This window comes from Falco punctatus, assembly GCF_963210335.1.
Source record: "Falco punctatus genome assembly, chromosome: 4".
In the NCBI taxonomy this organism is placed as follows: Eukaryota; Metazoa; Chordata; class Aves; order Falconiformes; family Falconidae; genus Falco; species Falco punctatus.
The window spans coordinates 25111880-25139447 of record NC_137583.1 but is presented as its reverse complement, the minus strand read 5'-3'; the positions used below and the strand labels follow the sequence as shown (position 1 = coordinate 25139447).

The 27568-nt window shown below is 48.6% G+C and overlaps 1 protein-coding gene and 1 long non-coding RNA gene across 7 annotated transcripts; one reads left to right on the top strand and one right to left on the bottom strand.

Moving 5' to 3' along the window:
* The first annotated feature begins 58 nt into the window (after positions 1-58).
* IL21R (interleukin 21 receptor) lies at positions 59-27537 on the top strand. 6 transcript variants are annotated; one of them, XM_080387624.1, is made up of 10 exons: positions 59-5786; positions 6247-6337; positions 15025-15099; positions 18110-18215; positions 18696-18892; positions 20279-20430; positions 20832-21009; positions 22181-22277; positions 23049-23130; positions 26179-27537. In XM_080387624.1, the coding sequence occupies exons 3-10, from the start codon at positions 15045-15047 to the stop codon at positions 27070-27072; spliced, it is 1761 nt and encodes a 586-aa protein (XP_080243750.1). In that variant the 5' UTR covers positions 59-5786; positions 6247-6337; positions 15025-15044; the 3' UTR covers positions 27073-27537. The 6 variants fall into 6 exon arrangements, with proteins under 6 accessions (XP_080243750.1, XP_080243748.1, XP_080243751.1 ...); XM_080387622.1 differs by adding an exon at positions 10304-10403 and having other exon boundaries at positions 59-6337; XM_080387625.1 differs by having other exon boundaries at positions 59-6337; positions 22184-22277.
* LOC308063960 lies at positions 15005-16851 on the bottom strand. The gene is made up of 2 exons (XR_013928141.1): positions 16797-16851; positions 15005-16711 (listed from the first exon to the last, which is right to left on the bottom strand). It is a non-coding gene; the product is annotated as an uncharacterized lncRNA (long non-coding RNA).
* Positions 27538-27568: the final 31 nt, after the last annotated feature.

The window sequence follows — 27568 nt, the reverse complement described above, 5'->3', positions numbered from 1 at the left end:
AGGCATTTCTAAGTAGTGTTTTCCCAGGAAGTTTGTACAGTTTATGGTCAGCCTCCCTAAAGTGATGGAGCATTTTCTCAGGTTCTTGTGCAGTCAGAATGGGAATTATGCCTGTAGCTTTAAGGCAGCATATACTTCTTGTTGGATAATTGTTCCAAAAGTTTTACTCATGAGTCTGAACTTTTCTAGGGTATTATCTTCTATTTTGGTACAGTAAATAACACCCTAGTATGCTGGCAGTGGCACAAAATAGTTAAGAACTGTTAAGGAACTTTATGCATGTTCTCATTACTTCAAAAACCTTATTTGCATTGCCATTCATAAGGAAAGAAACAATGGTGCTAAGTGCAGAAACTGGTCTAAAGTGTTTTGTCAGTAAGAATTTTTGTACTGCAGATCTCATCAAAGTTCAGGTTGGCCAAGTGGTAGAGGTATCTATGCATCAATTTTGCCTTGGTAAAAAGGTATATAAGCCCTGGAAGGAGACTTGCAGTGAAGTGTCTGTATTCAAAATGTGGTAGTTTACATTTGTATAGGCACTGGTTTGTAGCTTGCTCACTAAAGTGGTTAGATTCACTGTTTGTAGTAAGGTGCTGATGAACATGTTATTTATTTGTTTTTAATGAAAATATTAATTTGAATTTTATTTTCAGTCAGGTGAGGTTGAATTCTATCAGAAATACTCATTCTTTGCATGAGGACAGTCACTGCTGTAGTTAACATCAGCACAGATTCTGTGGAGTGGGAGGGCTGTGAGGCAGACAGGCGAAGAGGCTTTTCCAGACCCATCAACCAAACCCACAATGAAATGGTGGAACAGGAAGATGCACAGAGGCCATAGTCTGCCTTATGAGTAAGCTGACTCACTTCCCTAAATCCAAAGTCAAGTTTAAGCAAAATCACACACCTAGTTATTGCAGCTACCCGGAATGGGTTACTCACTGTTTACTGTAGTAGTAATGGGGCTGTGAAGGGACGTGCAGCGACATCAGTGGTGCTTTCTTCCCCTTCTGCTTCTTGCACTTGTGCTCTGTGAAATCCTCCTGGAAGGCTTGCACTTGGCTGGAGCAGCCAGGAGAGGTCTGCTCAGGCCGGATTGGAAAGCTATTTGCTGCAGCACTTCTGTTGAGCCCCAGCTTCATTCTGCCTTCCTCTGGCTTTGTTTCTTCTATGTAGCTATGCCCTCCTGTCTGCTCGCTTCTGTTGGCCAGCTGGTTGTGCATGGGTATTCTTCCCCTTCTCTTCTTCCAGTATTTCTCTGGTGAAATCAAACTGCAACTCTTTGAGAAAGAGGACCCCTGTTCCTATGCCTTTGCATAACCAGAACTGGCGATACACACCAGGGCTGGCTGGGCGGCTGGCCGGCTCTCCCCCTGCCCTGTGACAGGCATGATGTATGACTGCAGTGGGAGCTAGGGTCATGTTCCGTCCTCCACTTTCACTGTCCATAGCTGTTGCCAGACTATAAAACACAGGTAGGTTTCACATGACAGGTTTCTGGCCTAAGATGATGATCTGCCCGGAGTGTGCAGGAGTTCTGATTGTGGGCTGGCTCCAAGACTGCCAGCCAGGTGTGCTGGCCCCAGCCTGGGCTTGCAAAGGTTGTTCCCCTCCTGAGAGGGGAACTTCATTCCTGAAGGCTGGGACCTGCCAAGTGTATCCTTTTAGCTAGCAGAGGGCTCCTACCAGGACAGAGAATTACTGATCGTAGTAAGTGTATTTTCAGTGTTTTTCAGTTTGTTTTGTAAGACTGCAGTGCAAGTGGAGGCTTGTGCCAGGTTTTAGCCTAGTTACAGTGCCACTTACTGCTTGTTCACTCTGCCTCCACATCTTTCTCACCTGGCTGCCTACCAGGTATTGGCAACCTGACTCACTGAGTGAAATGGGTTCCTGAGAAAAGCGGGTGTATTCCTAGTTCAGGAGAAGGTAGTTGTGATACACTGCTTTTGCTTTGCAGAGAATGCCACAGCCTTGCTGGTTTTTTCTTTCTCTTCCTGAACAGTGTCGGCACCTTGGAAATATGCACATGTGTGGAACAGCTGTGGGCAAAAGCCTATCAAGCACGAGGTTTGTCATTACCTGTGGAAAACTAACAATAACCACGAGACGAGGGTGAGACTAGTATGGAACAGGAGCTTGAGGGATGTGGGGTCAAGTTCTTGTGGGTAGGGACAAGTTAATTTAGGGTGAAGGAGGAGTCGGCTTTTTAAATAACTTGTCTCTACATCTTGCTTTGCAGCCCTGCATTGTTGAGGCAGGGTGCTAGGATGTCCAAGTGCATATCAATCACGAGCTACAAACTTTAAGAAAACAAGTTCTTTTAGGTGTTGCATTCTAACAGCAACATGGCCAAAGGAACAAAGGGTGAAGGAACCAAATGGAGCGGTTGTGACTTCCAAAACCCTGGTCCCTAGTGTTTACCTCTGACCATGGAATTATGTGACAAAACTCCATAGTGAACAGAGACTGTGAGGACAGCTGGCTTTCTCCTAGCCATGGCTTTTCTGTAGGTAACTCCTTAGGGAGCATGATTTGTGCAGTTTGTGTTCCAGCTCTGACAGAGGGACTTCCAGTGTGTAATTTTGTATACAGTTGCTTTCACAAAGAACAGGTGGTTTTGACCAGTTCTCAGGGGGTTGTGCCCATGCAGTGTGCAGGCGTGTGCATGCACATGTGCACACACATACATGTACCATTTCCACCTCTGCAGATTGCTGAGTACCAGGCCTGCCCCAGGCTCCCACATGGTGATGTATCACAATTACACATTACCCGGAATTTTTATTTTTTTCACCACGTTGTTATGACTGAGGCAGCCATGTCATGCCGTCAGCTTTTCGTCGGATGCTGCAGCCATGGCACAGCCCTCGAGGCCCCTCTGACTAAGCTGTGGTGACAAGGTCAGAAGCCAAGCAACAGCTCAGCATGAACTGGCTGACAGCCTGCAGGACTATGGTCTCTCAAAGCAGATTGCTCCCAAAGCAAAGGACAAAAATAGCCAAATGAGGAGGAGGACACTTACCAGGTACCTTGCTAGCACACTTAAAGCTAAACCTTACTAAATTGCGATACCTTGGTGTGTTTTCCCAAAGCACCTAGTAACAGCCAGCAGCAGCACCACTGGTTTGTTAAGTTGTGACTTGTCATTCCTTTGACAAGCTGAGAAAGCAATGTTGAGAGGAACTTTACACCTCTGCAGTACTCTGGCCAAAGGTGCTTGGTTCTGTTTGTCCGTTGTGCTGTCCTGCTTGCATCATGTCCCTTCTGTGGCTTTCTACAACATGGAAATTTCCACCATTAGATATTTCCACCATAGAGATAGCCACCTCTATCCCTCCAGCAAGACTGCAAGATGAAAGAAGAAAAACTGGCTGCAGCCCTGGGTGAAGAGTGAGGAACTGATTTGTGGCACATTTAGCTGCCTAAAGGGGAGGAGCAGCTGTTTTCTTCTTTTACTTTTAGCCAAATACTTCCTATAAAACTCTGACCATCTGTGTAGGAGACTTAAGTTCTGTATTCTGAATGCAGAGGGGGAACTAATGGCAGAGGTTGGTGTGGTACCAGCCTGTGACCTGCAGCCTGTCTTTGATAGAGCGATGACTGTGCTAGACCTGCCCCAGTCCATGGAGTGTGGCAGGTGCCTGAAGGAGCTCCTCTCCCAGTTCAGTGATGGACCAGCCGTTCCCATGGTCCTGGCTGTGCTCCATGGTGTAAGAGCAGGGCACTCACGGCAGCGTGGTGTTTGTCCTCTGCTTGAAGGTTACAGAGTCAGTGCCTCTACGCATCACTGGGACTTTCCTACTTGCTGCTGTTTACCCAGCTCTTAGACATGGGGAATTTGCCATAAGCTGAAGAGTCTGAGCTTGGCTGCTTTTCCCCAGCTCAGCCACTGCTGGTTTCACTTGCAGTGAGCCACCCACACAGCGGCAAGATATATAACAGGGTGAGAAAGCGTGGGACTGCCTTCTTGGGGTAGAATTTCCACAACTGGCTCAGGGTTGTAACCGGTCCCTGGCTCTTGATGCTCCAAAGAGTTGCTGTGAGAACCAGGTCTGCACTGGCTGTGGTTGTCCATGAAGTTCATGCTCTTGGCCCTGGGTGAGCAGCCAGCAGAGGCCTCGGGGAGCTGCTCAGGCAGGCTCACGCCATGCATTCACTGACCAGTGCATGTGTCTGGCAGGCTCTGGGCCTGAAGGTCATGTAGGGCAGTTCATTGCTGGGTGGTCTGCTCCCCCACTGCCTAGCTGAGGCACTCCACAGGCATGTAGGATGCTCTGGCACAACCCGAGGGAGGCCACAGAGCCATCAAGTGCCTTGTTTCCTCCACAAAGGCAGGAATTGGGACCCATAGTTGAGCATGTGCTACCTATTCCATGGCCTCATTCTGTGCTGTGCTGGGCCCCTGTGACAGACACAATCTGTTTGCTAACCTGACAGAAGCATCAGGGGTTCCTCCCTCTTCTGGCTAGGCCACCTTTGCTGTTCTTGTGACTTGTCTTAAAAACCTCCAGCTGCGCTCCCCAGTGTAAAGGACCAACACATTCAGCTGCTGTCCATGTTGTCTCTATCTTGTGCATTACCTGCTGGTTTAACTTCTTACTGCTTGGGCACATCACTTTCCAACTTCTGCACATGCACAGTGACAGGATAAGGAGTGTGGAAACCATGCTCTGTAGTGCTGGTCACAGAAGGCAACCAAGGATGCAGGCAGCTTCCTCATTTGAGCATGAGCCTCACACCACAACCAAAGCCACCGTGGAGCATGGAATCCCCCGGCCCCTACATTTTGTAGGAACGACCTTCAGACTCCTCCTCTTGTTGCTGAGTGCTGTAAATATTTACCAGTGCTGATTTGGATGCAGATACACTGATGTGACACAATTTCATTGCATTAGTCCCTGTGCTCTACTGGAGCTAATAACCCCATGTTTTGGCCTTTTTAGCCTCAAAAAAAAGTTCCTGCCTTCTGCCACCTTACAGTGAACTCTTACCAGTATCAGGAAAGCCACAGCTTCACAAAACTTGGACTGTCCCAAGAAAGTCTTGTAAAACTTTTTGGTTTCTCTATGCAGAAATGTATTTTGAATTTTTGAAAACATTGGTTACTTTGGAGCAATCTGTTTCCATGAAAATCCTGTTTATCCCCAGCACTGTTAATAAGCCCCATGATATTGCAAGGTGCTTTTCATGACTTTTGCTTGTTTGTCCATCCTGCCTTTTCTCCTGAAGACACAGTACATCCCTGCTAGTGACATGAGAAGCCACTAACTGTGGTAGGACTTTGTGTCCTGTAGGTCTGGGATGGAGCCAGCAACGCTGCTGGGGTCTTCGGTCTGCCATGCAGTCATCTCCTGCAGCTCCCTGCTTGCCACGTGGAAGCAGCATGCGGTGCAAGCTGTTAGCTTTTGCTTTGAAACTGCATCCACAGTCAGAGACTGAAAATGGCTAGCATGTTTCTCACCCTACTAGAGATGCCAGAAGCTGTCCAAGGCCCACTCAGTTGCGGCACCCAGCACCAGGTGTGGAAGGCCTGCTGGAAAACTTGTGGCCTGGTAGCAGGGATGGGATGTGGTGATCATTGACAGCTGTGGTAAAACAAAAGATCTAGGAGACTCGGGTGAGGCTCTTGCCATAAATAGCTGTATGCCAGCAGCAGAGCTCTGGTGTCGGTGCATCCCTGCGAGCAGAGATCTGAGGACCAGCTGATGGATGTTGGCTTGAAGTGGGTGGGTTTCTGCCAACCTGCATGAAAGGAGCAGGGAGTTCTGTCAGCATTGCTGGCTGAGGTGAGTGCTGTGCTTGCTGACTGTGCACAGTCAGTGCTCTTTGGAAGTGTAAATGCAAAAGATGTGACCTGGGACCAGTTTGAGAATGGCTGTGGTAGAGGAGGATGAGGCGCATCAGCTGAAGAGACAAGAAAAGGCTGATGCTTAGTTTGTGAAGCTGCAGGAACCCAGCTGTGAGGCAGGGCTCTGACAGACACGGAGGGAGAGTACTGCCCATGGGCTATCCAAAGAGGTCTAGGCTCTCAGAGGAGGGCTATGTGGAGGCTGTCTTGGGGAGGAGTGTGCTTTCCTATGGGCTGGATGTATACAGTGCAGTGAGGCATGTGGGGAGATGCTCAGGGCATGTTTTGCATGGTGCAGATGAGGTTGGTGGGTTTGAGCCTGAGTAGAGCTGTAGGTTTCTGTTCCAGATTGGCAGGGTGAGTTCAGAAGCACAGTCATTCCTGTTTCTGTTTACCAGCATGTGTCTGGTGATTTCCTAAGAGAAGATACGAGCCTCTGTGCGGTCCCCTCCATGTGAGCAAGACATACACAGTCACAGCTCTGTGAAGGTAAGCCCTTTTCCTCTGGTGGGAGCCAATGTGATGTCCTCCTGCTGCAGCATTCATTAAGAATGGGCTCAGACTTGAGGTGTATCAGGGAAAACAAGAGGCTGAGCCCGTTGTTGCTTGCTGCAAAGGGGAAAGGGAGGCAGGAGGGCAGGGTGCTGGGGTCTCTGTGGCTGGCACTCAGTATTTCCCAGACCAAAAGCACTGAACTCCCTCCGCAGCACCCTGTGTCAGCTCACAGGCTGCCAGCCTGGTGGGCTTTGTTATTTTTCAGCCACCTGCTTTGCTGACTAACGCCTCGGCTTTCTGCCTGGCTCATTCATATTTTACCCCATTTCCTGAGCTTTGAGGTGGTTTCTTCTATTGCTTTCCCTTCCAGTAGAACACTTACTTGTGTCTCAGCTGTTCCTTTGCCATTTTTTACTCATTACTTATTGTAATGTATGATTATCTTCTTCCTATATGTCACCAGCCAGTAAAGATGCCTTTGACCCTAGCGTTATACCAGGTCTGTATCTTTAACGATGCTGAGAATATTGTTTTAATTCCACTGTGACAGGAAGAAAATACAGAGGTCATACTGTTTTTGTGGGGGTTTTTCCCCACATCATGAACTTGATAACTGCAAATGTCACTAATTCTCTCTTCTAGAGAAAGGAATTTTCAGCTCCAATTGTTATTTCCTCTGTGTGTCTTTATTCTTACTGATAAATAAATACAGATATAGCCCTTCTTCCAGTCATGGAAAAATGCATTTGGATCATCAGTAACCTTAGCAGAATGTACCAAGCCTTCCCTGGTGTGCTTGTTACACTTGCTGCTTGGTGAATGTTGCCACTGCAGACTGGGCTGAGATTATATCTGGATGAAAGTAGTTGCCTCTTACCTCTAATCAGTGTAAATCCATGTCAGCGGAACTGCCTCGGGTCTCCAAGTGCTTTTCCTTGGGGGCTGAATTCAGCTGCCCTGAAGTGCCAGGGAATCTTGGGTGTGGAGGAGTCGGTGCCCCACACAGCACAGAGTAGCTGTAGAGCTCTGTGCTGTTGGGGGGGTCACTGCACGCTGAACCCACCTTGCTTGGCTCCATGCAGGAGGTGTATCTACGTAGTGTGCTCCAGGTGGCAATGAGTGTCAGGGGTGCTAGAGATCCTGCATGTGTGTCCTACATCACGGCTCTTCCCAAACTATGTGTGGTGGGCACGGTCCCTCTCAGTCCCCGAGAGAGAACTGGTGGGTCACACTGCGCTGGCCTTCCCAGGACTGACGAGCTGGGAGTATGTTAAGCATTTGCTCTGCAGGGACAAGACTACTTGTGGCTCTTCCCATTGCAGCACTCGCACAGTTTTGCATACGCGCATGCATAGGCACAGTGCTAGGTGACAGAAGAGAGTCAATCACTGAGTCTCCACACATCAATGCATAATGAGCTGTCCCAGCCTTCTGTCAGGCCCTGAATGCTTCCCTTGGATTTATGCTTCGCCAGCAGCGAGCGTCGCAGCAAGTGTACACACCTGAATTCTGTCAGTCAGCGAAGGATAAACTTTCTTCAATTAGAATTAAGTATCTTAGGAGTTCTGACTGCTACTGCTGCCCTCTCTTGGAGCTTGTTACTGACCTTCAGTCCTACCTGGCGTTCCTTGTCTCTATACAGTAAATGCCTCCATGCCCCTGACTCACCCTCGAAAAACGGATGTTTTGGACCATCCAGGCCGGGGCAGGCAGCTCTGGACCACACTTGCCAGGTAGTGGCTGGTAACTGGGATGGCCCTGTGCTGGTTGTGCACTGCTGTAACGTGCATGGAGAAGATCCCGTTGGCCCAACAGCCATTCCTCACCGTGTTTGGAGCAATCTCTGAGAGAGACTAGCTCTTCCTTCCGCACACTTTGTGGACAACTTACAGGCACGGTGCCAGGCCCAAGCTTCTTGAAAATACTTGTCTGAGCTGATGCTTCTTGTGGGTTGTGGAGGTTGTCACTGTTGGGTGCGGTGTGGGACAGCACAGGGTCTGTTAGGCTGAGCAGCTAAGCTAGACATTTCCCAGCGAGTTAGTAATATCTTTTGTGAGGGTAGCAGGCCAGGCCAGTGGTGTAGCTTTTGCTCCATAGTTACTCAGGGCTCTGCAAGGTGTGCTAGCACCATTATTTGTGCAGAGGAAGGAGGGAAGGAGCAGCATGTGTGATCAGTCCAAAGAGTGGTAGTCTGGCAGGCATGAGCTACACTACTTTAAAAACGTGATAATATGCATTTGATATAACAGAGCTAATTTTTAAAGCAAGATTACTGGTGGTACTCTAAGACCAACTGCTTTATAAATTTAAACATATTGCGCCTAAATGCATGTTCTTCTCAAACTTAACTCATTAAAAATAAAAAATTGCTTGTTGCACTGTTTTCTGTATAGCTGCTTAGCCTGCAGTTGTTCTCTGTTACTATCCTTTTGTTGTATATTAACTGAATCCCACGTTAGCTTTTTTAATAGTTTTGATTTAGACCTGCTGGCCTGCTTTATGGCCCACAATACGTACAGCCTTTTATAAAAAATCTGGCATGTTTTGTAAAAAATCTGGCAACCTCCTGGGAACATCCCCTGACATATCGACACCTCGCCTTGTTTCTGTCTGCATACCAGCATAGAAGTTGGAGCTGCTCCCTTTTCCCCATGGCTGCGTATTCATTGCTCTAGACTGGGATCAGCAGCCTTTTAAGTCTGGATTTCTCCTTTTCAAACAGATGTTATGTATACTGGAAGCAGTAAGCTCATGATTATTTTTTTTTTAAGTATCTTATCGGTACATGACAGACAGACAGCTGCTACTGCTGAATATGGAGCTGGGACCTTCTGTCCTGAGCATCTTCTGACAGTCTTATGCTCTCTGTGGCCTGTGATTGTCCTTGCCTACATGAGAGGCGAGATATATTTTGTTCTATAACTACTGTAAAAATGTATTGTACTTGGACTGACCAGCTGTGACTCTACCCTACCTGTAATTTCCCTTACAGCTGCCTGAGGAGCCCTGAGGTTGGGTCGGGGCTGGCTGCTGCAGGCTGTGCGGCCGCAGCTGGGTGATGCTGTGCTGTGCCGAGACCCTGCCCCTCCTCTTGCGGTGCAGGGGGTAGGGGCAGCGGGCTCTGCAGCTCAGCAGGTCTCGGGGCTGAACACAGCTCACTTTCCTGCACCCAGCTGCTTTGTGCCCGCTTCATTGCTGCCATCTCTGTGGGTTATTCCAGCTCCTTGTTCTTTTCCCTCCCACCACCACGCCATACTGGGTGTGCCAAGTCCCCTCCATCGTGCTGGTCCTTTCCCTCTTGCCCAAGAGCACAAGGAGCATGCTCTGGGCTCCTTGCAGCCCCTTGTAAGGTACATGGAGGTGAGATGACCTACCCTCCCTTGGCATCAGCCTCGCGATCTGCGGGGCCCCGGCACAGACACAAGCTGCAGGTGTGAGCTCAGGGTAGGGGTGAGTCCCTCTGCGGAGCCAGACCACCTCCCTGCCTGCAGGCCGAGGCTGGTGCTGTTGCCCTGGTCCCGAGGGCCATTCTGGGGGCCGGGGGAAGCAGAGCACAGTGGTACTTGACTGTCTCTGATGTGGTACACATTGAACTATATAGTTAGGCTTAACCATTTATTGCCTTGACACTGATGTCTCCCCACTGCAAGGCTCTAACTCCACCAGCCTCGCTATGACCTTTTAGAGCTGAGGCTTGTGAGTTTTTATTGTCTCTCCCACTTTTTTCTCGCATGAAAGTAAGAGAGCAGAGCAATACAGTAATAAATGTTGTGTGGGTGTTTGGACCCGAAGTCATTGCCTCCTCTGCTCACCACATCCTTCTATCAGCACAGTAATACCGATACAGTGGTGACGTCAACCCCCATTTATCACTGTGTATTCCAATACGCTACAGCCCTTCACTGTGCACAAGCAGGCTTTACTCTTACTCAGTGCTGATGAGACCCACCTGCTTTCCAGCTCCTGTTCATGCAGTGTCTGCAGTCACAGCAATGATTTAAACAGGCCAGCCATAGAAGTGTTGGAGGGCTGAAAAGCACAGCTGAAAGGACAGAGCAAGGTAATGCCAATGTTTCCACCAACTTTCCCTGCTGCCAGTTTGTTACTGCTTCATAGCTGTGACTAAATATTTCTTACAGCTGATGTGGCCCATGTGCCCCTGCTGTCATTGCTATTGGCCTCTACTGGGCAGCTAGAGAATCCCATCTCCCTGTTGCTTTAGCTTTGTGATTAGATGGCAGTGTACATTGATGATGAATTTTTTTCAAGAAGGCAGCTTGGTTTTGCATGTAACTGGTGGAGTGAGGGACTTCCGCTCTTTTTTGCTTGGGTGTAGCTATGACATTTATTTTCTCATGCTTGGAAATACCAGAATTTTTTAAATTTAAACTGAGTTCTTAATTAGGGGGTGGGGGTGGGGGCATGTGTGTGTGAAAGTTTAGCTTAGACCACATCCATCTTTGGCAGCTTATAGCACCATATTTCCGGATCCTTAACAAAAATAATCTTCATAAACGTCTGTGTCTCTATTGGTCCTATTTCCTATTCTCTGGTGTATTAAAACCTTGTAGCATCATTTTCATGTGCATGTCTATGTGAATGGCTAATCCACTTCATTACTGTGCCATCATACGCTGTTCCCTAGGATACTACAGGGTTTGCAGCAGTGGTGCCTAGCAGCTGCACAATGCTTGGACTTTTATAAGAATTAAGTAACTGTGTTTCAAGTATGCCTGAAGCTGTCTCAGAGTCCCCATTTCACAGACAGAAATTGAACGAGGTAGTAGAAAGGATTTTTCTAATGCCAGACAGGGAATAAGTTCCTGCCTCTGCTCATTGCCCACTGCCATTCTTCCCTCCAAGTGAGCAATCACAGGAGCAGGGTGCTGACAGGGGGAAGCCGATGAGAAGGGTGCAACAGATGGAGAGATGCAGGAAAGGTAGGGGGTCTTAATCATACCCTGGGATTGAGGCTTGTGGAGGGCCTGATTGGAGGAAGTTTCAGAACAGGGGCTGCTATACATCTCTCTGAAGCTATGAGTTCTTCTAGTCATCAAAGACCATGGAGACACTGCTGCTGAGCTGTATCATTCCCAGTTCTTCTGCATGCACATCCATGTCTTGTTGTGATGTCCTGGAGCACAGCCCGGTCAGACACACATCATACTGACACTTTCTCTGTGCTCGCAGAGGTAGCAGTCCTTCCCCGCCACCTGAGGTAGGAGAACTGCATAAGAAGTGAAGGAGATAAGTGTTGGGGTGATCAGTGGGCACTGGCAGGGGTAAGAGGTGGGACAGTGGAGTCCCAAGTGAGGAAGTATTGTCTCCTTGCTTCACCTAAGTTAGCAGATCCTACTACTTTTCTATCTTATTTTTGCTACTGTGCTGTTATTCAGGAAACTTCCTTCTAGATCACAATCTTGTTATGTTAACCTTTCTCCAGTGTGTAATGGCAGCCTCTGAAATCTCCATGAGGCGTCTTCCCGATGAGCTACTACCCAAGCTTGACCTTTCCCTGTTCAATCTTTCTGTCCCTTTGAATTGATGGTACTATCCTCTGAGCAGAGGAAGGCACTTTAACGAAACCACAGTCCAGTAGCTAAAAGCAGCAAAGACTTTCCTTGCATTGCTCTGTCCATTTAGGCATGAATGGGGGTAAAAGTGAGGGAGCTACAGAAATACCATGAACATGAAACAGTGGGGGCACTGCCAGTTGGTCTTCAGAGCTCTCTGAGGGCCCAGCCCTTCCTTTGCTGAAGAAGAGGCAGCGAGTCTCCTTTCTTGGCCTTAAAGGGTGGCCGACGGTGGAGCGCGACCGCAGTGCTTCTGCAGCAGAGCACGGTGCTGATGGCACCACCCGCCCCGCAGCCCGGAGCGTGTGCAGGGGCTACAGCTGGTGCCAGGGCAGGGGGGCCTGAGGAAGGACAGCAGCCACCCTGGGGACTGTGTGCTCTCTCAGGGTGGGAACAGGCAGCAATAGGGCAGGTCGCTGGCATCCTGAGCTGGGGGACCCCTGGATATTCTAAGCCCAGAGACAATACGTTCTCAGTACTTCACAGGGAGCATGAATTCAAAAAGCATGAATCATGTCCCCAGGACGAGTGACCTGTAGGACCCAGTGGCGAGTTCATTCAGCATAGCTCTTCTGTTAAGTGTGCTGCAAGGAACAGGGCCCTTGATGCTAGGAAGTCATGAGCAAATGCAGCGTCAGGAGCCTGCCCGTCTCGAGGACATCTGTTTTCATGGCGCAGTCAGTCTTGGTGTGAAGTTGGGTGAGCAGAGTTCGGTTGGCAGGGTATCAGGTCCCTTCCTCAAAGGAGTGAGAATTTGGAGAAGAGCCGTGGAAGGACAAGTGGGAGCACAAGGTGGGGTTGGACAGTGGACTGTGTCTTGGGAATCAGGAACTGCACCACCAGGAGTGGTAATGATGTCGGTTAGCATAGAGAGAAAACTTGGAGAACTGGGAGCAGAGGGCTCAAGAAAAGCTGCTTCCTCAAGGAAGCGTATGATGCAGAAAGAAGGGCTGGAGTGAGGGGAAAGAGAATTTCTGTCCTGCCACTCGCAGTAGTGTGAGGGAGAGTAGCAGAATGCCTGGGGCTCGTTGAGCTGCAGCATGCACTGTGTCTGCAGGGAAAGATTGGCAGGAAAGGAGGGGCAGCAGCAGCATGGCTGCTCCCACCGCAGGGCTGAGGTGCTGCAGCCATGAGGTGTTTGTAGCACCTCCTGAGCGAGCCTTGCTGATCTCATCTGGATACTGTGGTGCCTTGAGAGCAAGTCTCTGAGCTCACATGGAGCTGCAGGGGCTTTTTGGTGGCTGCTAAATTTATTTTGCTTTCATTATTTGAGTAAACCTGGGAAATTTTCAAATAGCACAAATACTCCCCATGTGGGAGAGGCCTCACTGGCATTCTGTCTGCTGAGTGACTGGATGTTTGTTGCTGGTGGTGGCAGAGGAGGCACAGGCACCCCAGGACCTGGGTCCTGCACCCAGGTCGGGGCAACCACCAGTATCAAGATAGGCTGGGGGATGAAGGAATTGAGAGCAGCCCTGCAGGGAAGGACTTGGGATGCTGGTGGATGAAAAGCTGGACATGGACAATGTGCACTTGCAGCACAGAAAGCCAACCGTATCCTGGGCTGCATCACCAGAAGCGTGGCCAGCAGGTCAAGGGTGGTGATTCTGCCCCTCTGCTCCACTCTGGTGAGACTCCACCTAGAGTACTGCATCCAGCTCTGGGGCCCTCAGTACAGGAAAGACATGGACCTGTTGGAGTGAGTCCAAAGGAGGCCATGAAGATGACAGAGGGCTGGAGCATATCTCCTATGAGGAAAGGCTGAGAGAGTTGGGGTGGCTCAACCTGGAGCAGAGAAGTATCTGGGGAGACCTTGGAGGAGCTTCCAGTACCTAAAGGGGGCTTATAAGAAAGATGGGGACAGGCTTTTTAGTAGGGCCTGTTGTGATAGGACAAGGGGTAATGGTTTTAAACTAACAGAGGGTAGATTCAGACTAGGTATGAGGAAGAATTTTTTTATGAAGGTGGTGAAACACTGGAATAGGTTGCTCAGAGAGGTAGGTGTTCCATACCCCATCCCTGGAGGTTGGACAGGGCTCTGAGCAACCTGATCTGGCTGAAGATGCCCCTGCTCATTGCAGGGCAGTTGGACTAGATTAGTCCACTTAAAGGTGCCTTCCAACCCAAACAATTCAATATCTGCACCAGGTCCTGCCAGGAGTTCTGGGTATCTTTTGGTGGCTGCAGCATGCTGCCCAGTCTTCACCTATACAACTTTCAGTGACAACTTTCTGCAGTGACTTCATTTTAAGTCTTTCTGTGGACATCTGTGTGTTTCTGTAAATGTTAAATACTGTGAAAACACAGCCTTACTGTGTTGTGTGGCTTGAGGATCTGGTCTTGGAGCAGATGCTGTGGGCTGAGCAATCATTTGTATGTGATGCTGTTTCCTCATATTGTTGTAAACATTCCACTGTCCTCTTCTCTGAAGACTTTCCTGTAGGTTCTTTTCACCAAACTGCATCATGAGAGCCTTCCCCTGAAGTGAGTGCTGTACACTCTCTTCTCTGCCACATGGGAGGTTGTTATTTTTTTGTCTGGTGTGCCTTCCTGGAGTTGCTTAACTAGATGCTCCATGCTTGTTTGACCATGGGTAGGCCAAATCAATGAGTTCTCATAAGCCTTACTCATACAGACCCACAGTGACAGTCAGGCTGTATTTGACTAATTCACTGTACAGATGTTCAAGCCGCAGCAATGTCACTTCTCCTAGTTGCAAGCCATTTCTAGTTGCAGGAAACCAATGAAGAAAAAATGGGTTTGTACTTAACCCAAGTGCCTTCCTGTTGCATGGATAGACTGAGGCTGCAGCCACTTTTCTGCTTTCTCTGTGCACATGCCACTGGAAAAGAGTAGAGATTTCACTGGCCTGGTTCATGGCCAGCTGGCAGGGCTGTTGGTCATCCCCTCCCTTAGCCCGTGGGAGTGGCTGAGATGACTTGCCTAAATTAGGCACTTTACTTTTAGATATTTAAATGAAAGCAAGATTAATTCCACCTCAGCCTTCCACACATGAGTAGGTGGCTGAGCTGAACTTTTAGTTGTTTTTTTGGGTTCCTTTTAAGGTGGGTTTTGTTGTTTGTTTGGCTTTATATTTTTTTTCCCCAGGGCATCCAGTCTGAACCAACATGAGGAACAAACTGTGGCTCCAGAGTATTTCCTTCTTCCTTTTATTCCAGTGCAGTAAGTTCCCATATATCCCTTCCTGCCGTACACCCACATGATTTGTCTTGGTGGCCATTGGCACAGGCTGAGGTGTGCATGGTACGAGGCTGCCATGGGACAGCCAGCACGAGATGGGGTACCAGGGGAGAGGGTTCCATGGGATAATAAGTTATGGCAGAGGCTCCACGGGCAGGATGCAGATGCATCCGGCTCCGCAGATGCATCAGGCTCTGCAGATGCAAGAAGATAACGCAGGTGGGCAGAGCTCACCCAGACTGCATACCACTCCAGGGAGCAGCACCAGTGGGGAGGGTGCAGAGGCAGTGCCTGCCTTGCATTGAAATGTCTCTCATTGACATTATAGTAGGATTTCCTCCCCAACCCCTCACCCCCTAAAAAAGACCACCCCACCTTTGCCATAGGAAAGGTTGTGGTGGCCAAGACCAGGATATCCCCAGGTCTTATGGCCACTGTTGGCAGGGCAGCCAGGGACAGTGGAGCCCTTTAGTGCAGCTCTGTGCTGTGCCATCACTCCCCCGTTCCTGCTGGTTCCTAGCCACTGTGCAAGCTGCAGCTGACTCAGAGCTGACTTTCTGAACAGGTCAGCTGGACAGAAAAAGACATTGACAACAGTGTCTACAAAGAACAGGTGCAAGTTTAGCATTTTACATGCTGCTTCTAGCCAGAGCATCGGACCTGCTCCAAACCTAAATAGCAGCAAAGAACAATTCAGAGTTGTGTCTTCCTGCTGTACAGGATCATTGTGATGTCTGGTGTGAATTTTGTGTTACACAAGCCAGGGAATTACCCTGTACTAATTTCAGTGTGGACCAAACTAAATCTTACTGTTAGTAGTATTTGATTTTTGTTTCTGAAGCTGCCAAGGATGGACAAATCATCCTAGATCTAACGGGGCTTAGGACACTTAATTATTCCCTTCCCAGTAAAAAGCTGTCCTCTTCTTAACTTTGTTAACAGATTCTTGCCCAAAGCTGCCCACTTGCAGCTTACCAGCTAGCTAGGAAGAGTAGTCCATTTGACTGATCGACATAACAGTGTAGAAGAATGCTAATTAGGGATATTTCTTAGCTTATTGGTACTTGCTGCGCTCTCTAAAGGAAAGCATTTTTTTGTAGGAGAGGAAAGTTAGGCTAAGGGAGAAAAAGTATGTTGTTCAGGACACTGGAACAAACCGTGCTTGTACCAGTGCTCCCAGAGGAGCCTACTGAGGGCTCAAAATGAAAAGTTAAAACTTCATGAAAACTGTAGAACAAAATTCTGAAGTCAGTGTGAAACAAAAAAGTCAAAATGAAACAAAGTGACAACGACATAATTTGAATCACTTACAGTTTAATAAAGCCTGTGTACACCCTTGGGGCCAGCCCATCGCAAGCATCCCCAAATTTCTTCTGTTGCCATCCTGACCCTGCAGGGGTCTGGTATGCAAACTTGAGTGTTGCCCAGCACTCACACAGGGAGGGCAGCCTGTGCTCTGCTGCAACAGGCCAAGGAAAAAGCTTTTGTGATGAGTGAACTCAGTGGGAAAAGTTGGACTTCATTTTCCTTTGAACTTACTCTGGCCTGGAATAAGGTGGCACCCTCCATGGGACATGCCTGTTGTACCCTGTAACTGTAAACAAAGAGGCAACTTGTTTGAGAGGACTGTCATTTGATCTGGACAGCAGAACAGGTGCTTCTGGTCCATCAGTACTTACACTGCCTGCATTCCATGGTGATGGTTGTTCTCTGCATCGACGTTTGGCTTTAACTGTAAATAATCAGGCACAGCAGTTGTTGAGCACATCACGCAGGCCTGCTTTTATCTTATGCAAACAACTCTTCATAACACCAAGTATGTTCAGCAAAGGGAAGGTAGGAAGCAGGGAGTGCAGCTTCTCTAACCAGACAAGCGGCAGAATGACAAAGGGAGGTGAACTCACAACGTGGTGGTTAGCATCACAGGGTTTGGGTGCCTGATGGCTGTGAGCTAGTGTGTGCCTGTCAGGCTGGGGGCAGTAGTAGGGGATGACCCACGCTTGATCTGAGCATGGATGTAACAACCCTGAGATCCTCCCCTCGACGATGACAATTGTATACGTACACGTAAAGAGATGAATAGTCACTGCAGTACGCATTGTTTGCACCAGCATGGCACGCTGCATCTCCTACAGGCCTGCCTTTCCCCCTCAGTTTTTCCTGGTGCAGTAGCAGTGGCTCTGGTCAGCCCAAGATGCTGTCAGGAGAGGACTCGCCAATGCAGGCGTTTCTGGCTCCACTGCTGTCTTCCCTGCCTTGAAATCCAGGGGGATAACTTGTGTGTGTTATGCACAGAACAACAGTGCTTTTGTGCAGCACATACCAGATACTGATATGTGATCAGCGCTCCTGCAGGACCATTAGAAGAGCGTAAATGCTGCTTTGTGATCACTTTCAAATTAGCTGATTTTCTGACCCACGAATGTAAATTCTACAATTGCCTCTCAAGTTCTCCTTAGAAGTCTGTTTCAGTTTAAGCAATTAATAAATTGTGCCTGTCATTTTGGTATCAGGATGATTTATGGAAATTAAAGTAACTACAACTTTTTTTTTTTTTTGCCAAAATTCCATGAAAAGCATATTCTGAGCCTCTGGAGCTGGACATGAAAAGTGTTGATGCTGCAGATATCAGCTGTAGAAAATAATAAGCAGAGGGAATGGTAAAGAAATTACTAAAATACCACTTTTTTAAATGCACAAAGTGCCACATAGATGTCGTAAAGTGAAAACTAGACTCACAAAGAACAGTACTCAACTTAGGAAACGGTATCATTGAAATGTGTAAATATGCTACTGTTTCTGATGGGGTAATCATGCCTCTTTTATGTGCTACGTAAACTATGACTCTTGCAGAAATAATATGTCACTCTGCTGTAGTGACTGTGTAAGAGGGGACAGAGATAAATTTGAAAATCCAGCCACAGTTTGGGCATTGTCTGGTATTTTGGCGTGCTGGAAATTGGTACTGTGTTTTCTCTTTTCAAATCTACAGCTACGCGTTGTGAAAACCTCACTTGTTTTGTGGACTATGTACAGACCCTGTCCTGTATCCTGAGGAATGACTTGGGTGCCAGTTTGTTTAACCTCACTGCAACATGGTACGTCTCAGCAGGTTTCCCCCAGCAAAGGATCCCTGGTTCCTGTGTCCATGGCCCGCTACACACCCTGGCTCCCTCAGCATTGTTTTCTCACCCGCCCTGGGAATACCTTGTCCCTTGTTGCTGTTAATGATGGAGTTTCACTCGTGCCTGCTGGCAGGGCTCATGCAGCTTGTCCAAGCCTCTCCTGACTGCTGTTGTGCCCCAGCAAGGTAGTGGGTTCAGGTGGGCTGCGCGGCCCTGGGGAGCACCTTTCCTTCCTACAGACACTTCAGCGTACCTTTCCTGCTTCTCTCAAAGATGCTAAGCTGAGCAAATAGCAGGAAAAAACCCCATATGTCAAAGTTCAAAGATAATTTTTTATTTGAACATGTTGCCTCTCTTTCTTATTAATTTCTGTGCCTGGTGGTTCAGCCACAGATTAGTCCAACTACAGCATGTGATAGATGTGGACTTGTTTGTTTGTTTTGGTGGGTTTAGGGTTCCCGAGGAAGATCCAGAAAATACTGTGGCTGCCTGCAGTCTCCTGCAGTTGTCTAGGAACAGCAGTCACACCCAGTACATGTGCACTGTGGACATGACTGAACTCCCGGCAGATACAAAGGTGCAGGTGGATGCTACAGAGACAGCTGATAGGCAGCGCATGATTTCCAAAGGCTTTTTTATGGCAGAGAACAGTAAGTACAAAACTGGTGGATTTGGTAAATACTGTCCAACCTTATGTCTGTCAGTTAGGATAGCCTGGGCAAGGAGTGAGTGTGGCAGCTGGTGGTGGGGAGCTGTGTTTGGTGTGCACCCCTCTGTACAGAGCACTGTGCTGTATTGTTGCTATCGTAAATGACAGAAACATTTCTGCTTGAGGCTGAGCTTAGAGCTCACTTGGCCCTAGCCTTTTTGTAGGGAAATTCCTTTTCCCCATGAAGCAGTAGGTGATAAATTTACACCTTAGGCCAGTCTCATGCCTCCCCTATGCAAGTGTTTGTTCTTGGCTAGAATCTAAAGGGCAGGAGGAATTGCTTTAATTGCAAATGCCACAAATGTACTCACAGCAGTCCCAGGAGGCTCTTGCAGTGATTGCGTAAACCAACATGACATTGTTGTGGGTGGTGCAAGGTGTTCCAGACACAATGGAGGTGGCAGTTCCCTGTTCTGGGGCAATTCCTAACCATTTCTCCTGCATGACAGGAAGGCTGAGTGCAATCATATAGCTGACTTGGTGGAACGCGGGTGCGTTCTGAGTTGTGCAGCAAACTGAAGAAAAGGGATGGTTAGCCCAGCACACAGGTACCATGTGGGTGTATGAAAAAGTATTTTTCTACTTCTGAAATTCTGCTTTCTGATTCTTCTGAAATTAGTGTCATCTTTTTGACAAATGCCATAATGTTTCAAGAAAGCCCCTTGCCCCCCTGACAGACTATACATTGGGTAGTGGTGCTTTGCATGTCTCCCAGATGTCCCCTTGCAGAGACGCAGAGGCATCATAGCTCACTGACGGACCCCGCAGACTAGCACTGGAGTTCGGGCATTACTGCTTCTTGATATAAGAAAACACCCTTCAGGGGACACAGCAGCCTGCCTTTTAGGCACTTACAACACGGGGTTTTGCACTGGATTTATGTAGCGTCCACTAGCCTCAGCTTTTTCTGATGTCTTTGTTAACACTGAGGGGTATTTCCCCAACTGTGGAAGTGACCGTGACTACACACGTCCTCCTATGCCATGAAAAGAACAAGGTGCTCTACTCTTCACGTCTCCCAGGAGGTATTAGCCCCTTGTGCTATCTTCTCCTGCTTCTTAGGCGATGAGGAGGTTCATAGACAGGCAGAAGGCACATTCAGAGAAATGTGGGCCTGACTTCGCTGTGCTGCTGAGGTGTGAGGTTCTGTGCACGGCTCAGGACTGCTCGGTCTGAGAGGCAGGAATGCTGTGGACACTCCTACACAGGAGGGCCCACCCCTGCCAAGGCAGCTTTGCTCTCTACTCACTCTGCATTGCTAGTACCGTGCTGGGCCACCTCTTGTGTGCAGTAACGTCATGAAGGGTAACACCATCCTGTCTTCCAGTCAAACCACAGCCCCCGTTCAATCTGACTGCTGTGTTCTCAGAAGGTTACAACATTTCTTGGGAAACAATCTACCAGAGCTCTCCTTTCCACTTTTTGAATGAAGAGCTGGAATATCAGCTGCGTTACAAGAGAAGGACCGACACCTGGGAGGTGAGTGAGATGCCAGTTTATCATCAAGTAGGATGTGCTAGCAAAGAGGAGGCCAGCATAACCAGAACAGGAGCGCTGGGGAAAAGAAGGGGTTTTGTGGCTTAGAAAAGGTGTCTCTTTGCTTGCCTGGACTAAAAACAGGCAAAAGTGAAACAAGAATTGAGAAGCAGAAGCTGTTTTGAGAAATGCTAGATCCTGCAGGGAAGGCTGGTAGTTCATTTGCTTCTCATACTGCCCTGCAGGGAAGGATCCCCAGGGCCCGGTGCAGTTACTGACCAGCCAGAGCATGGCCTCGCAGAAACAGCGTGAAAGCAGAGGCGATTACTTTGCAGGGCTCCTCACTGTGCAGCAGTGAGGGTAGTCACTCCAGCCCTGAGTGTCTGGTGTTTAATCATTCACAGACTCAGAAGACTAAAGCTGTCCATGAAGACAAACGGACACTGGTGATCCTGCCTTGGGAATTCCAGGCGAACACCGAGTATGAGTTCCAAGTGAGAGCCAAACCCCGAGAAGACACTGGCTACCATGGGTTTTGGAGTGAATGGAGTCCTCCACTGACACTGAGAACCAGCCCTGCCGGTACTTGCTACCAGCTCTCCTTGCCCTTTCAGTTGGTCTGATGTCAGAGAATGCTTCTAGAACTCTATTCAAATCTAATTAATTAGCACAAATTCTAAATAGTCTAGTGAAGGCGGGCATGTTTGGCTTGCTTACGGAGCATGTAGTCCCAGGCCTGGGCTGATAGGTGCTGTCTGTGTGGACCTTCTCACTGTGCTGCAAAGGCCACTGTACGGCACGGGTCACGGGAGGAGGATCTGGTGGGGTGGCTATAGGTTTGGGTGCCTCAGCAGGAGTGCAGCCTCTAGCTTCCTTCGCAGTGTCCAGGGTCCTGCTTGTAGCTTTCAGAAATGGGGAAGATGCAGTAAAGGTGCCTCCACTACTGGGGTCTAGTATCGCCTTCAGCTGAGGGGGTGGGGATGCTGCTCTGAGGGCTACATTCCGTGTCTGGGTTCTGATGGCTGGCCACGCTGGGCATGGGCATCAGGTTTGGTAGCCACCACTCCCACTCCACAGGGAGTGCACAGTACCTTGTGCACAAACATGCACCCGTGCTTGTCATGATGCAACAGAGGTCATGAAAATAGGGAGTCTTTTTTTCAAAGAGAGCAGGACGGGATGACTGTGGTCAATGTTAGCAGCATGTGCTGAACTTCCCTGCTCTCGCTGATCTGCAGCCCAAACTGAAGTATTATGTGCTGCTGTGGCCACAGGGTCAGGCTCCATTCGCTAATGGTTATCTGAGTTCCAGGTCTCAAAGGTGCTCCCTTCCACCACAGGCAGAGAGCAGCCAACAAGCACTCATGTAATCAACACCTTTTCTTCACACATCTCTGGCCAGCTGCACTCTTTTTTCACTTCACGGCTCATCTGTGGAGGTGTCCCTAAACCAGGAGTCAGAAACACCAGGGGTCTGTGTCAGGGAGCTGTCTTGCCCCAAGCACGTTGGCTGTCAGTCTGTGGTACAGCCAGGCCATAGAGCAGCTGATGTGCTGCTCCTTTCATTGATTCAGTCTTCTCCAAGCGTCCTCATTCAGACCTCATGTCTGCAGTGCTGGGCCCCAGGTGACAGTCTCAGTGTCCCCAGGAGAAAGTCTGGGGTAGAAATTGAGGGTACCTTCTCACCATTTCTTGCTTATTGACCCGGATAGAAATGCGAGGTGAGCCTGAATGACCTTGTCTCTTTCTCCAGCAGTGACACAGACAGCAAGCATGGGATGGATGCTGCTGTTTGGTGTTGTCGTGGCGATCACTGTCTCAATCACAACCTTTCTGGCCAAACAGCGGAGGTAAGAATGCTTCAGGAAGCTGGAGAAAATGCTTCTATTCTGTCTTGCTAAAGATGGGATGTTCGCATGCACCCTTCTTTGCAACTTGTATATCCATACACAGACCCAGCTGTGGGCCTGTGAGGGCCACCAAAGCATGGTCTCCAGCTGGGGCACTGCCAAGAGCACCTTGCTCTTCTCTGGGGTTCTGCTGCCGCTCAGCTGGCTCGGACAAGGCAATGGCATCTGGGGACTGAGCAGGGGCCACCCAGCCTCCTTGGGCTGTTCTCCTGGTCCTGGCTCTGCAGTTGCCACATGGGAGGAGTAGCCAGGGATGGCCTGCCCCTTTCCAAAGCTGGCACAGGCCCCTCGACACTGGCTGGGGGCTTGTCTCCTTTCACAGAGGAGCACGCCAGGCTGGTGCAGCAACGGGGCTGGTGCACCCCTCATCCACAGAAGTGCACAGGGCAGCATTCTGGCCCTTAGGGGAAAATGCACTTCCAGCACTTGGTGCTTTTCCAGGAAGGAAAAAATTAGAATCCCTTTCCTTAGTGTGAATATTGTGCACACAAGTCCTGAGGGCTGTGGCCCCACCTCCAGCGAGGCTCACAAGAAAGGCCATCAGACAGCTCTGACAGCACAAGGCATCCTTGGATCCTCAGCTCCTTGCTAATTTGAGAGGCCAGCGAGGCTGGGCAGGTGATTTCAGCTGCCTGAATTGGATCTGGAGACGCCTTGCTTTGCATCTGTAATGTGCGCTTAACCCCAAAGCCTTTCTCTTTTCTCCTCCAGCTTATGGAAGAAGATGACTTGCATCCCAGACCCTGCTCCCTTTTTCAAACCTCTTTACCTGGTACATAATGGAGATTTCAAGGTATAAATGGGCTACACGAGCAAGTGGAGCACATGACCAAGTTAAACTAAAGGGCCCGTCATGCTGTCCTGGACAAGGGATTCTCGTTAGTGCAGTGGGAGGGGGAATCTATCTCAAGGGAATTCCAGACAGCTCCAGATATAAGGACCAGAACTCCCCAGTGTCTATTCTGTGCCACAAAGGCCTTTATGTCACATCTGTGCTGCGTATTGCCTGTAGGTGCTGTCTCAGTGGGTGAGATGAGCTCATATGTGATCTGTGAAGCCTGGGAACCTGAAGGCAATGGACAAAGGGATACCAGAACAGTAACTGGGATTTTTCCAAAGCTCCAGTCCCATGTTGCCATCAAGGCCATGGAGTAGACTTCATTATAGAGCCAGATTTCCCACTCCAGCCTCTGCATTGACACAAGCTCAACATTAAGGCTTGTAGTCCTCTCTGAAGAGTCACTCATACAGATGATAGCTGTGCATATCGTCCTGGACAGATGGATGGAGCTTTGGGGGCAATTAAGTGCTGTGTGATAGTACTGTGCCTCCCTAGGAAGGAAGTGTCTTTGATTAACTGCCTAGCCCTCCCAAATTCTCTTCTCACTTAACACCAGCCAAGCTTGCTCATGTGGCAAAATGGTTTGCAAAGACTGCAGAGTGTGCTGGATTTCTCAGGATACAAAAGAACGTTGAGCATCCATAAATAATGGTTGTATTAAGCTGAAGAGCATCTCACAACACCGTTATCAAATTGTAAAAGTGCTGGCATGTTGGTGCAGACATCACTGCCTCTTGCTGAACAAGTTCCTGGTGTTACAGCAGCACTGGTCAGAGACACTTCAGTGTCTGCTTTTTGTTTCTGCTTTTTCTTTGACCCTCTGGGAGAGGGACACCATCTGGGCCCTAATGATCTTCCTGTACTTTCCCACTGCTGCATGGCTGACATTTGCAGTGAGGTTAAGCAAGCAGTCTTGGATGGATGCCATTCAAGCTGACGCCTGCACTGAGCGTCTCTTCCTTCCTGTGTTCCTCTTTCAGCCCTATTATGGCTTGCCATATCTGCACCAGAGGGGTGCTTGAATCCCCTTGTGAGACAGGTGGCAGTGGTTGCTCTCAGGCAAAGGAACCAGGACCATGTGGACTCGGTGTGGGAATTCCTGAGAGTCACGGGCTAGTGCTGATAGTGGAAGTGAAAGCAGCCTGCGTGCTGAGAGCCATGCCGCTCTCAGGGTGAGGCCATGGGGTTCTCTGGTCTGTGGGAGTTACGTTCCTGCTCATTTCTAGTTAGGTTGTTCAGTGCTGCTAGGAAGGGAATGAGCCTCAGCTGCTAAAGCCAAGTTATTTCTTAAAAAAATTTGCAGATCAAAGCAGCAGTTGCCCACACAGCCACAGCACAAGATGCAGAGGCAAGGGGTGTCAGGAGGATGCAGTGACATCACTAGCATGTGAACAGGCTTGTCATTTTTGGCTAGCAAGAAAGTGATTGATGTAGGGCCCGTTCAACTGCATCAAAGCAAGTGGTTAGGTTATGTCCGTGACAAATGGTCAGCAAATTGCAATAGTAACGCTCTGCAGACAACAGTCCTGGACTGGGTAGGAAGCAGTGAAAATGTTAGAGGAAAAGTTAAGACATAAAAAGTGAAGGGAAAGCAGAGGAAAGTTGTTTACGCTTGTGTGTACATGTGTCTTTAGATTCATGTTGGGTGGGAGTTTGCAAAGAGCAGTCAAGAGGGAGTAGGAAATAGTCTGCCTGCTCAGTTCTAAGAAAGGGATTTCCTGCTGTTTCTTCAAATAGTCTTTTGCCCTTTAGGTGTCTTTCTGTCCATTAGAGCTTTAATAAGTTCTTTGTAGCTTAGTTTAAAACTAAATTAAAATAGACTTGCTGCTTCCTGCTGTAATTAAGATTTTTTCATGCTCTGTGTCAGAGGGTAATAAGCTGTGTCAAGTTGTTGGTTTCCCAAATACTTTGCTCATGTCTAGTTATGGTGAGTGCATTTTGGGGCAGGAGGCTGATAAGATTGCGGCTGTGGCAACACCCAGCTCTCATGAAGCACTCTGTCAGAAGCCTTCACACTGTTTATGAAGCTCAGCATTGTTACCTATTTTATATGCAGGAGAAAGTGGTGCACTTAGAAGAGCCTTGGCACAGCCCAGCTGTTAGGCAAGTGTCAGACAGGGAGCAGAACGAAGTCTTGAGCCTGTGCTGTGTCCAGCTGCTGGGCTATAGAATCCTCTGGTAGGACTTACTGGCATTCCTTAGTGGCACGTGCCTAAAGTTTTCTGTGATCTGGGTGTCTGATTCAGTGACTTCTTCAAAAAGAACAGAAACTTTTACATTGCTCTTAGGTCAGAGATGCCTTTACTTGCAGATACGGCTGAATGCACAAGGCTTGTGATCTAGAGATAATGCATGGCACAGGGCAGAATGTAATACTACTGGTGACACAGAAAGGCAAGATTCAATATGCGGCACTCCCTAATCACCTGAGCGAGTGTTATCTGCAGCAGGCAGAGGCTACAGCTTTTGGAGGTTCCCATCCCCTGCCTACCCCCCTGCTTCCTTCTTGTTACTGTGAGAGAAAAGGCTGGTATGGGGCAAGGCATACAGAATCCCGGGGAACTGAGGTATGTGATGGAGCAGGGCTATCTGTGTGTTGGCTGGAGATGCAGCACATAAGGAAAGACGATCAGCTTCTCCCCCGAGAGAAGCAGTGTCCAAGACAAGAGAGCAGGGACCCTTGGTGGCTTGGGCTGGGACCTCAGACTGATGCACGAAGGAGTGCTGCTGTGGGCACTTGCATTCTTTGCAGCGTAAAGAAAACTGCAAAGCCATGCAAACCCCTCAAAGCTAATTATTTTCAATTATTTTGAGTCAGTTCTGCTGCAGCTGCCTGTGTCTGGTAATAGCAGCATCTCATACCCTGCTATTTTGGAGGAGTCAGAGTTTGACTTTGCCTCTAAAAGCATGAGAACTTTGGTCATTTCTGTGGAGCCTTAATGATAGCAATGATAGAACCTGATTGTACTAATCTCTCTCTCCCTCCGTCCTTTTATGCAGAAGTGGGTTGGTGCCTCACACACAAAAATGACCCTCAATTTCTTTGAATGGGGAATAGTCCTTCCAGAGGTCCTAGAAGTTTACACCGTGCATCCTTCCAACAGTACCTCACAGGAGGAGCTGCGCGAGCTGAAAAAAGATCTGCCTTGCAAGCCCTGTGTGTCTTGCCTAACTACCCCGGGTCAGGATAGCCAGTCCCTGCTGTCTAGCACGAACAGTAGCAGTGTGACTCAGGACCAGTCATACGGGCATTTGTCCATTGACACTGTGACTGTGGCTGATGAATTTACACCTTGTAACTGCCCGTGCAACTGTAACCGTGTGTACAGAGGACATGAGCATACCGGTGAGGAAGATAACAGTGCTGGAGAAACTGGTTACCCCAGGGTTAACGTTGACGATGAAGACAGAAGGACATCCAGTGACTTGCACCTGGCTGACCTGAGCATGCAGGACAAAATACTTGCCTCAGGCTCTGTGTCCACAGACCACCTGGGGAGTGCAAGTGTCCCAGCCCACCAGCAAGTAGAAGGGGCTTTGGAAGGAGGGGTGGGGAGCATCCTAGAAGCACTTTGCTTGCAGCCTGATCAGTGGGATTTGGATAACGCAGGTTCCCTACCTTCTCCTGATGGCGAGAGTGTTTCCTACAGTGAAGGCTCCTATGACTTCTTCCCTCACATTGCAAGGCCTGGTGATAGTTACCCGATGATCTGCGTAGATTTGGACACTATTGACAGTGGCTTTGTGGACTCGGACTGCGGGAGTCCAGTTGACTGTGAATTTGAGCAAAGCAGTCCTCTTGAGCGGGAGGGGGAAGACTTTCCACGGAGCTACGTCAAGCAGTGGGTCTCCTGTCGCTCTGACAGCCCTGTCAGTGGGACACAGACAAACTAAGGACTTGATGTTGCCTTGCAGAGTGTAGGACCTTTTCCATACTGTGCCAGAAGTGGAGTGTTAGCAAAATTCAAGAGAGAAACAGTTTATTTTATGTAAGCCTTATTGCATACAACTGAAGACTGTTAGGTCCATAGAAATATATGCCTACTTCTATTGCCAGTTATCCTGTTAATGTTTCAAACTTGATGCATGACTGGCTTTTTTTATTTTTTTTTTTTTTTAGAATTTTAGGTCAAACCCTTTATAATAGCAGAAAAAGCAACTGTACCTTGAAAATTACCCTTTGGCTTATGTAGATGTGCAAATTTTTTGACAGCAACCTTATAAAGAGTACAAAACTTTAAATTATTTTCCCTGGTATTCTCACATGACTTGAGATTTTGGGTGTACGTGGAGTCTTAGAAGCATAACCTGTGGCAAGCATGTTTGTTACATTAAAGTTCCCCTACGCTTTCCAAGCAACACAGGTGGTGTTACTTTTCCTACTAATGTC

Bases quoted from the DNA above. Each gene is read 5' to 3' on its own strand.
- IL21R (XM_080387624.1), top strand. From the start codon at position 15,045: ATGAGGAACAAACTGTGGCTCCAGAGTATTTCCTTCTTCCTTTTATTC. The intron at 22,278-23,048 runs GTAAGAATGCTT...TTTCTCCTCCAG, and splicing joins TTTCTGGCCAAACAGCGGAG to CTTATGGAAGAAGATGACTT. The intron at 23,131-26,178 runs GTATAAATGGGC...CCTTTTATGCAG, and splicing joins TACATAATGGAGATTTCAAG to AAGTGGGTTGGTGCCTCACA.